The sequence below is a fragment of the Saccostrea cucullata genome, unplaced genomic scaffold, assembly GCF_032062105.1.
Source record: "Saccostrea cucullata isolate Sc308-1 unplaced genomic scaffold, CSIRO_AGI_Scuc_v1 ctg16572, whole genome shotgun sequence".
NCBI lineage: Eukaryota > Metazoa > Mollusca > Bivalvia > Ostreida > Ostreidae > Saccostrea > Saccostrea cuccullata.
This window is the reverse complement of record NW_026928950.1, coordinates 23,335-35,204: the sequence shown is the minus strand read 5'-3', so window position 1 is coordinate 35,204 and position 11,870 is coordinate 23,335. Positions and strand designations below refer to the sequence as shown.

General features: G+C 31.8%; 2 protein-coding genes across 3 annotated transcripts; both read left to right on the top strand.

The window, feature by feature from the left end:
• Positions 1–3,740: 3,740 nt before the first annotated feature.
• Positions 3,741–8,244, top strand: LOC134279374 (uncharacterized). Of its 2 annotated transcripts, none has more exons than XM_062761772.1 (6): positions 3,741–3,843; positions 3,935–3,984; positions 4,382–4,513; positions 4,684–4,885; positions 5,746–5,777; positions 5,963–8,244. In XM_062761772.1, the coding sequence occupies exons 1-6, from the start codon at positions 3,764–3,766 to the stop codon at positions 6,382–6,384; spliced, it is 918 nt and encodes a 305-aa protein (XP_062617756.1). In that variant the 5' UTR covers positions 3,741–3,763; the 3' UTR covers positions 6,385–8,244. The 2 variants fall into 2 exon arrangements, with proteins under 2 accessions (XP_062617756.1, XP_062617755.1); XM_062761771.1 differs by having other exon boundaries at positions 4,675–4,885.
• A 1,789-nt stretch (positions 8,245–10,033) lies between these two features.
• LOC134279375 (uncharacterized) lies at positions 10,034–11,866 on the top strand. Its single transcript, XM_062761773.1, has 6 exons — positions 10,034–10,160; positions 10,433–10,482; positions 10,678–10,824; positions 10,944–11,061; positions 11,170–11,201; positions 11,320–11,866. Exons 1-6 carry the CDS (start codon positions 10,051–10,053, stop codon positions 11,706–11,708), a joined length of 846 nt encoding a protein of 281 aa, XP_062617757.1. The 5' UTR covers positions 10,034–10,050; the 3' UTR covers positions 11,709–11,866.
• Positions 11,867–11,870: the final 4 nt, after the last annotated feature.

Genomic DNA, 11,870 nt, shown 5'->3' with positions numbered 1-11,870 from the left:
TCAGTATTTGACTCAATAACAAATTGGATTTGCTGACAAGGTCATTGTATCGACCATCGAAATTACGAAAATGATGACTTATACGATACTGCTGATATTCTTGTTTCATCAACTTGCTTGTTAATAATTTACCTCGTTTTAGAAACTGTTCATACGTAGAGCATGCTCTTGCGTATCGAATCATCTGAGATATATACACTCCGTATGCAGGTTATGAGGGTATACTGCTGCATAAGTAAGGGAAATTGACGATAGAAAAGTTAAAGTCATCACGTTTATCATACAGTTTGATTGTTATATTACTATTAACGTCATTTTCAAGCAAAATATCCTACATGTAGTATGAAGCAGAAGTGTCAAACTCCGTGGTATCTTTTATCTCAAGCTAACCAGGATATTTTGTACAAATATTAATTGACAATACGTCGTCGATATATCTAAATGTCGAGCTGAAGACCACAGCAAGTGTTTTATTTTTATCAAGCGGAAATAAATAAATTCTGCTTCATATGAATTTAAAAATAGGTCTGCTTATAACGGAGTGCAATTGGTACCCATGGAATTCCAATCGATTATTGGAAGATTGATCTCCAGAAATCACAGATATTGTCAATCAGAAACTAAGCATCTCTTTGATGTCAACTTCAGAGTACTTGTGTGTGCAATCAGAATATGTTTTATTAAAATAATTTTGCAAAAGACCAATGACGAGTTAAGTAAATTTACAAGAAACAACAAAACGATGCTTTTGTTGTCATTGCTGCATTTTGAAATTAAGAGCGAACTGATGCTTGATTAATTGACAAGTATAAATAAACAGAAAATCTAAACCTTTAATATTGCTTTTTATTCCAAATAACAACAATTTCTTTATTCTAGAAATGACTGAAATTACTAAAAATAAGCAAAATAAACAAGAATTTACTTTTTCTTTATTATTAATGTACTCAAAAGTCACGAATAATAATTTGAACACATAAAAGATATACTTTGAGTGTACAGTATCTAATTATAACTTTCAAATAGGGAAGGATTCTATTTTTTCCTGGTTGTTTGAAGGATGAAAATCTAACAAGGAAGTGTGAAAATAAGCAGGAAAGGAAAAAGGATATTTTATCTTTCGTTACTTGCCTAAATATCACCCATGTGCATCTTTTGGGATATGGTTGGAGGTGTCATGTAGATGTGCAGTAAGGTTTCGGTACATTATACACCTTTAAAGAATCCTTTTGAATACGGCCTATAACCTTTAATGTAACTGATGTCTAAACGACGGACAGTAGATCTAGGTACTCTTGCTTCCGTTTGCTGTTTGAGATTTGAATTAAGACTCTTATCCTTTTGTCATTTATATACTTTAAAGCAGAATTTATTCAATTGTTTACAAATCCAACAAAAATTAATCGCTTGCCGTGGCCTTTAACTCGATTTTAAATTTCACATATATCGACAACTTTTAACCAATAAATAGCGTATACAGAGTTCTTTTCGTCCCCTTTTTGGCATTCATAATCTGAAGTTTTTCATACTAATTTATTTAGTCCATTATTTATACACTGAATTGACGACGGATTTTTCCAATATTTCCCGATCATGACAAGGAGCGCACGGCGGGTGTGACCGGACAGCAGGGGATGCCCACTCCTCCATGGCACCTTATCCCACCTCTGATGTTTCTGGGGTCCGTGTTTACTCTGCTTTTATTTTGAATTGTTTTGGACTTTGATATTGAATATACTGTTCGTTATCTCCATATCCTTCTGATACTATTTTTGACAAATTTTGAATTGACCCAAACACCTGCCAGAGAAAGGAAAAGACCTGAAGTCCTAGATGAACAAATTTACCTGTTCAAATATCAATGCCGAACATACGCTGTTCCAAGTAAACAAAATCTAATGAACGATGTATACCCTTTCAAAGAAATTGGATAACATTTTAGTAAATAAATGGTTTTACATTCAATACAGGATCCGAGTAAGAAATATATGTATATCAAAACACCGCATAATTTAATACATCTACAATTCTAAAGAAAAAAGTACAGGGAATTGTAAATTCATAATCTTTTGTGTGTGAAAACGGTGAAGCTTAACAGATACAAAAATTAAATCGGAAAGATATCTAATGCACAGCCAGGATTGAGAAGTTTAAGCCAAATAATCTTTATAATAAAATATTCAAGAACGTATAGACATTGCTTGTTTTATTCAACCCTATTTGTTTGCGTTTTCAAACAATAAAACGATTTATTTTATAACAAAAATTTTCATTTAGGTTATTCTTTCATCTTTTGGCCCATATAGCCTTCAATTCTGAATTTTTTTTTAAAATCTGTGAATCTTATTAATTTTTATTCTTTGAGTTCTTTGGTCTATACATGACCTTGTCAATTATTACAATTTATAATTGAGTCAAATATACTTAATAAACTCATTTCATATGTTTTTGAAGAAAGTGTACAAGTGAAATTTAGTGAAATACCAGGGCAGTTCAAAACTTACGCGGACTGTGCAATTATTTTCTCTTACAGACGTCATACAGTTATGAAATTTCACAGAAATATGTATCTGAAAGATTTCAATAAATTTTGGACACAATTTCTGTATTCTAAACAAATTCTACTAAAATCATCGGTATCTTGATATCGCTGATGGATAGGTACGGAGCAAGACAAAGATTTTGAAGCAAAAGCATGCGGAATCCATAATTTAACTCATTAATTTTCTATAGTTCTCTATAGTTTTCGACAATTTTCTCAAATGTATCTTTAAATTGTTCTATTAATATGCATTAAAGATTTCTGAGGTGATATTTAAAGTACTAACAGAAATATAGTGATTTTTCTCTGACGCGATTCCCGTGAAAATGACTGTGAAAATGACGTCTCCTGAATTGACGGCGCACCACACTTTTGTTAAATTATGTGTGATGCTCGAGATCTCGCCAACATAGATCCAAAATATGCATAATTAAACATGTAATAAACTAAATTATTCGTGATATTCGTCCACACAAAGCAAATTGAAATTTTAGACCGTTAGACTTCTGTCAAAAGGCTATACGGGAGGACGGAAAGAAGATTATCGACGAAAGCATTATCTGGATTGTTAAGAACGTGATTGAGAGTCATTACTATCATACTTTATCTCATAAATACTTTCATTTTTTGGTTTTAAAACTAAAAAACATTCTTTGCTTGTTTAATAGATTTTAAGCTTGACAAGAAATGGTGTTTGAATGTTGAGTAGGTAACTCAAACTGTACATGTACTCTTTGGAAAATGTTTAGAAAATGAAAGCTTAATAACATATTTTTTTATAATGCCCGTGACGTCAAAGTTTTTGCTGCTCCGTGACTTAATGATATGTCCTGATAAATCACCCAAAATTGATACCAATTTACAACATTTTGATATGAAATTTTGAAGACCATATAAGTAAAGATTCTTTTATATTATGTGTGACATTTTGCCCGATTATGTCGTCAAATATTTTTTCAGTGCAACAAGTCCGCGTAATTTTTGAACGGCCCTCGTATGTGTACTGCAAAATCTTTTTTTTCTTTTTTTTTTAAATATGTTTCATTTAAATGTTTTCATGATACATACTTTTGAAATATTCTATAATGATAAATACAATACTTCAATTGCATCAGATAAGAAGAAGGATATTTTTTCCTGGTTGTTAAAAATAAAAATTTTAAAACGTCAGAAATTAGAATTAATAATCAGGAAGCAGTCACTGAAATAAGTTTACCAGAAATGAAAATGGACGTTCAGTTTTTTGTTTTGTTCCTCCGTGTCGCCCATCTAGCTGTCACAAACGTTCCAAACATGTGTGGGTATGGGAAAAGTATTTTTGTAAAGGTCATATTTTTTCTTGTTTTTGGGTACTAATCGGAAGAAACTTTGAATTTTGCTATTATTTTACAGTCCTGAATTATGCTGCGCGGATTATTTCTATGACAACAACACATGTACAGGTAACATTTAGTTATTAAAATAAGAAGTGTTGTTAAAATGTTTTTTCTCAATTGCAACTGCGCTCCTATCCATCATAGTTTTATGTAAAGCAAGAAAATACAAATCTTAATAATTTTCAAAACTACAAACAATTGTCGATTTCTTCTGTTTTATCGTAGAGTAGAAATATTCTCTAGATAAAATCGTTTAAATTGGCAATACAGGGGAAGTCATGCATGTAAGAGCTGCCACTTGGTAAAGCTAAAAATATCTTTGTAATTGATGAACTTTTGTTAACATTGAAAATCCATAGGTACATTTTATATATAATTTGAACAAATACCCATTGATGAGCAATGTCAGTACAATTATTTAGAACTTATTGATATGCATTATATATTTTATTACTATTCATAGAATGCCCTCCTGGAACATACAGTAGTAACTGTAGTGAAGAATGTCCTGAAGGTCGTTATGGAAGTAGATGTAGGAAATTATGTCCATCTGAATGTGCCAGCAACTGCAGCAAATCAACAGGGGAATGTCAGGGTAATTGAAATCAAATACTGTGTATGGATTCACTGATTGACAGAAGTTACCGCTCAGATTTGTAATATCTTAAAACATATTATATAATATATATATATAGCTATATGATGGTTAAAACTATACAGATTACATTACACTTAAATATGCAATATACATTCAAGTTTATACAGAGAATAACCCTGACAAAACTCCAGCCTTAAAGAATAACACCACTACCCAGCCTGATACACATAAAAACACTACCCATATCAGTATTGAGAAAAAGATAGAGGACTTTCTGAAGGATAAGCTATGGATCATTGCTGGAGCCACTTGTCTTCTTGTTATCATTTCATGTTGTTGTATTGGACTTTTCTTCTTGTGTAAGATTTGGTAAGTCCTTTATGGTTTCTATAAAGAATTAATTTATGAACATACACCTATCATATGATACAATCTCTAATGACATAAACATTTGGATATAGCTTTTTAAATTTATAAAAATCTATCTCTTATATTTATGCCTGTCATTGACTTCATTTTTTTTAAATAAAGCCCCTCGAACATTGAAAATTTAGATTTTTTTTTTAAATTTCGGGCATGCTTTTTTTGGAAAAGATATCATTTTGATGAGAAAATCTTATTTGAAATTGTAAGAACGAAGGGAAAACAAATTCCAATACTCCCAGTCATCTTTACGCGCATACGTTGGTGGTTTTGTGTAGAATTTATAAAATGACAAATACCGTGTTTACCAAAGCAGTTGAAGTACCTGGTGTATTATTATGAGAAAAAACAGCTAATGATATTCAGATTTGGATATCAAAATCCAACATAGCTAAAAGTAATTAACTCTGATAGTAAGGTGATTTATTAAAGCAACAGATTGGCGAGAAAAAGACGTTTGGACAATGATTTCTCTTTTGTAGATAAAGTTAAACACCTTTTTTCCCAGTAAATTGCATGTTTTTATATTTAAATGTACATTACGGCATGCTTATGATAATCAAGCGAAAGTAAGAATATCTCTTTAAAAAGCACGACAACCCTTTATTTATTTATTTTCTTAATATGATAACCATTCTTTGAATTAATAATTAGCATCCAATTTATAGGAAATATTGAACATATTGCCTTAAAAAAAAACAAAACTTTTAGGCTCTTCAATTGGAAGTATTTTTTTATAATTGTAAATTGAAGACATCAATTAATATATGGATTTTCTATATTCGTTTCTTTTCATTTCTTTTCAGTAAAGGCAGACAGGAGACAAAAGAAAAACTAGGTAAATTAGAATACATGTTTACTGTAAAAATCCACACATTAAAGATAGTCCATTTCTAAATAAAATAGAATAATATCTATTTCAAAAGATACATGTATATTCACAGATTGTATTTTTTTTATCGTGATACTATGAAAAAAAAAATGAGTATATCTCATAATAAATCAGTTTCTTGTATTTGTTAGATAACACCACACCATCCAACCAGAATCAACTTTCTTCGTACAGCGGAAGATATCTAAGTGACATAAATATGCAAAACAACTCAACTAGCCCCATGCTATCTCCTCGTGCTCAAAATTGTGGAAAAACTCATTCTTCCACGAATAAAAGCAAAATAAACCAGCCGGAAGTAGAATACAGTAAACCAAAACCAAACAATCGCTACAGTCTAGTCCGGAAGTTAAAGGTTTCTCAGGAATTGGCCTGCCCGGAAGTGTCAGTTGGAGATGATTTCGACAGTGACGAGTTTGATGACTATACAGATACTAATGGTGGCGTAGAAATCTCCGGAATCCCAATGAATCAGTCCTTCAAAACTTTCCGATCCTCAGGTATCAGCAAACAGAACAGAAAAAGAAATAGAACCAACTATGGACACATTTAATAGATTCCATTCTGAACCGAATTGCCATTACTTTCATTATAATTCTTTTTCTACATAAAAAATAATTTGATGATTTTTTTTCTTACTAAAATACCAATTGACACTCTTCTCTAAAATAATGATCCCACCTCTGATGCTCTAGAGATCCTTGTTTGCTCTGCTCCAAAATTTGTATTGTAAAATGGACGTCTGAGTTTGCTTGTTGTCGCGATAAAACTCATTTTTGTTATAATTTAAAGTTATAAAAGCATACCTAACATATAGAAAAATCATTAAAATGTATAAATGTCTGCTATGATTACTCCGTACTGAACACCAGAAAAAAAGAGATACCAAAATGGTAATGTAGATAATATATTTTGTTCAAATGCTGACTGACGTTTTTCATTCTAATTGTAAGTACATTATCTATACACTGAACTTTCGACGAAAATTTCTTTTATTTCCCAATCATGACATGGTGTTCACGGTGGGCCTGACCAGTCGGCAGAAGATGCTCACTCCTCAATGTCACCTGATCTCACCTCTGATGTTTTGGAGGTCCGTGTTTGTTCTGCTTCTATTTTGTATAGTTTTATAGACTTTTGATCTTGAATACTGTTTGATATCTCCATATGTTTCAAGTTTCAAGTAAAAATATATTTGTTTTCATGATGTGTAAAACCCTTCATGCTAGCTCAGTTGGTAGAGTGCTCGCTCTGTTATCGGGAGGTCGTGAATTCAAATTTCGGCCGCGACTGATACAAAATAGAAATAATTCTTCCTTTGCAATGCGTTCGGCAATTTGAAGGGAAAGTTTCGGGTCCTTTAGATGACACATTAAAAACCGAGGTCCCGTGTTGCAGTAGGAGCTAGCACGATAAAAATCCGTAAATGCTCAATTTGGCCTCGTGTGCCGAGAAAAGATAAAAATTTGAAGCCCTTCTCCGGTATATGTTGACGTCTCTATATGAGTGAAACATTCTCGAATAAAACATATGAAGATATGAACAGTATTCAAGATCAAAAATTCAAAAAACAATACTAAAAAAGAGCAAAACAAACATAGAACTTCAGAACATCAGAGGTGTGATAAGTGCCATGGAGGAGTGAGCATCCCCTGCAGACCGGTCATACCCACCTTGTCCACCTTGTCATGATAGGGAAATAACGGGAAAATCCGTCTTCAATTAAGTGTATAAAAATGGAGTGATGAAGGATATGGAGATAACGAACAGTATTCAATATCAAAGTCCATAAAACAATACAAAACAAGAGCAGAGCAAACACGGACCTCAGAAACATCAGAGGTGGGATCAGGTGCCATTGAGGAGTGAGCATCCCCTGGTGACCGGTCACACCCGCCGTGTGCTCATTGTCATGGTCGTAAAATAAAAAAAAAATCCGTCGTCAATTCAGTGTATAAATAATGGACTAACAATTGGTATGAAAAACGTCAGTCAGCATTTGACTCAATGATAAAATGATTTGCTGACAAGGTCATTGTATCGACCATAGAACTTACGAAATGATAAATTCAAAAGTATTAATCATCATAGATTTCCTCGTCCGATACAGAGTCTCTTTTATTCAAATGCCGCCTGTATCATTAATTTTTTTTATTCCTCCAACATTTTTAAGAGTTTATTTAGGGTTTATTCCGGATATAACACAAAAATTGCATCGTTATCCGCCACTCTGTCACGTTCTACAATGTAATTGATCGTTTTTTTCTCTTTTTTTTGTTTTTAATGAGGATTACCTGTCTTGTCAAATGATTTATTTTATATTAAGCCAGTATTTTGAATGGGAATAAATGTAACACTTCTTAATTATACATCTTGGCTTTTTTGTATTTGCCGCATTTTACAGAGAATATTACTACAGACATTATTATTGTGTTGCTTGTAAATTACTTAATTTTGACCCACTCTACGATCCAATTTTTGCATTTTTTAAATGTGGATATGTTTGATAAAAACTTTAATATTTTGAAAAAAAAATTGACACAAATCATTTAAAATTACTGTTAGGATATTTTTACCATATTTGTATAACCTATGACGTAAAAAAAGATATGCCAGTAGTCCACGAACTTTCCGAACAACCCTCGTATAAACCTCTGACAGAACTCATAAAGAACTGAACTAATCAAATGATCTTTTACAATGATTGCTTTAAAGTCTTAAATTTCAGTGTTCAGTAGTTGAGAGAAAAAGAAAAGCAAGAACACTTGATAGGATTTTGTATTACATGTTAAACGTAATTAAATTTTAATTCAAAAAAAAGACGTGTCATTTTGAGAAAGTCTATGCGAATTAAATGCAGGATGTAGACCTGAAATATAGTAGAATGCAAACGCTCATTATATTTTATAATGATTTTATCATGATTAAGAATAATACTTATGTTCACAGCATCTGTTCTCTTTCATTGCAAATTTAATTACAAATCTTAAGTGCAACGAGTAGAGTTTGAATTATCTCCTGACACACGAGATATTTTAAGAACCTATACTGGGCAACATACATGATTAAAAACACTACCTTGCATTCTGGACTTAAAAAATATACATATTGACTTGCTTTTGCTTTTTTTTATTTTCCCGTTATTTCCCGATCATGACAAGAGGCACGCGGCGGGTGTGCCTGGTCGCTTGGGGATGCTCAGTCCTCCATGGCAACTGACCCAATCTCTGATATATTGGAGGTCCGTGTTTGCTCTGCTCCTTTTCTGTGATATCCCCATATATTTTATGTCTATAATTTATATGACTTTCAAGATCCTTAATTATCACTTTTAGAAATATCAAAAATGTTAATCAACGTCACATAGGACAGAAAAACTACCATAAATCCTAATTTTTATACCAGACAGGAAATGAAATTCCAATATACATGTGGAGTTATCTCTTTCACGACTATAATTTAGCAAACAATTTCACAAAATTTTCAAAGCATAATATGACATGTTTAAAATACTGTTACATCAATTTCATTCGTGGGTTCATTGTTCCTTGGTAAGCATATAGTGCGTGGGATAGTAACTTCAAGGGAAACTCATATATTCAGATGATCCTATTAATGAATATAAAGACAAAATATGCTCATTGGGGATGTAAATTCATGAAACGAGTGACCAACGAAATACACTGACATTGGCTCCCAACGAAACAACGATGGTTCCAAAGTATTTGTTATATCAAATTTTATTATAAACGCAGAAAAATGGGATTCTTAATTCATTTTGTGTGTATTTGGTTCTTTCACATTATGAGAAAGCATTCTGCTCTAAGTATAAAGATAGGCTTTTTAGAAAACATGAATAAGAAAAATGTTGATATCAAGGGACTTCTGTTACACAAAGCGATCTTTTTTTTGTTTTTTTTTACTTTTAAATACAGCAATAGATGCAAGACGTGTGTTTTTATGTTTGCAAAATTGTAATTTAACATCAACATCATCTAAAAATGATATATAAATATAATTATTTTGTGAATTGAATACTCCCTTGCCTATTCTGTTACCATTCGTTGATAAAAATGACTTCCGCTTCTGATTCCATTTATAATTTAAATTTTTAACAGGATGTACTATGATTCATTGAGCTGAAATAAAGTTATAAAGGAAGAAATTCTTGTAAAATATTTTCCTCGAATAAAATTTGTTACCGAGAATCTAAACGGACATGTCAGAAATGAAAATAATGAGGTTTCCAAACGCTGTGTATTCTGTGTGTTTTACTCAAACTTTTACCTTTGTACTTTGTCAGACTACCAGCAATGAAGGCCAGTGTGGGTACGTGTAACTTTGTAATTTTAAAGCTTTAACCTTACTGTAATATTTAAAAAAAACAACATTTGTTATGTACAATTGCCAGTGCATATTCATTTTGACATAATAAATAATTTGTGGAACTTCTCGTTCATTAATATTTTCGTGTATTTTTTGTATTGCAATATGCTTCACATACAATGCCTGACAACCTTAATGAAACCTTAAACTAATAGTGAATGAAACGTATACTTTTTAAACAAGTATTATAGAAAATGTATTTCTTTTATTCTCAGACCCAGTTCTTGCTGTTCAGGCTTCCAAATGAAAGATGGCTTTTGCAGAGGTACAGTATGAAACGGAGAGAAATTCAAAAGAGTAAAAAAAGTCAATATCTTAAAAAATTCCAAATTTCAATTTGAGTTTATAATTGTTATTATCATTATATTACATAAGGTAATATCATTATTACCTTATTAGTTAATGATAAAATTAAATCAATATTTAATGATTAAAATAAATCAATATTTCATATTCAAAGTTTGTGAAGATGGTACATATGGAAAAAACTGCAGCAAACCTTGCCGAGAAGGTTACTTTGGACGTCTTTGTAAATCAAATTGTTCCTCACCATGCAAGCTTACATGTGATAAAGTCACAGGGCAATGCAAAAACCATACGTCTATTTGTGAGTTTATTTTCCGAAGATTATCAAGACGATGTATCTAAAGTGCTATCTTTAAGATAATTGTGTGCACATATATGTAAGCATAAGAGTGGCTAATAAGGTTTTCTAAACGTTTGTAGATATCAATAGTTTGGAGAACTTCCTTAAGAATAATTCCTGGGTTTTAGCTATTGTTTCTTCCGTTCTTATGATTTTGTCCTTTGGATGCATTGCATTTCTGTTCTGCTTTCATGTGTGGTAAGTTGCTGTGTTTTTTTTTCCAATAATGATATGCTAAATTTCATCTACAACGCTTATAAACAATTGAGATATGTCAAATTCAACATATATATCTAACTTTTTTAGTCGAAAAAGAGAAGACATGCCATTGATTTCAGGTATTTTAGACTTTACAGAAGTGATACAATGAAAAACTATTCAGCTACGAAATAAGTATACTATAAACCAAATCGTTTGCCCCTAGAATCCTTCAATTATATATCTCTCTTATTGCAGAACGAAAGCAAAGAAATGTCCTAGCAGGATCTGTAAAACAAGGAAAATACACTCCACGTCGATCAAAGAAAATCCTGAAAGGAAACGTAGTTTCACTAACCTTCAGAGATGAAGATTCAGGAAGAAACAGGAACCCAAATCAAATGATAGAAATCAGTACTGAAATTAAAGAATTCTCAACAGATAGTATTCATGATAAGCAGAACGAATCAGGTCGGGAAAGAAAAAACCCTAGTGATAAGAAGCCCCAGTATCGGTACAGCCTAGCTAAAACATTCGAAATCACAGAGGAAATAGATATAAGTCAGGATTTGTCGGAAAATGAGGTCATTTTTGATAGTGACCATGATGTTGAATATGATAACACGAGATTCCAGAAGACAGAGTGAAGCATTGGAATGGTCAACGAGTTCCTGGGAAAAAAAGTCAACACGTTTTATAGTGTTCAAAGCCTAAGTTCATAAAAGAGGATTTCTGTAAAATGCGTTAATTATCCACTTTTGACCTTTAAGCTTAGATACTTTAACTTTTAGTTCAAAGTGTCATATACT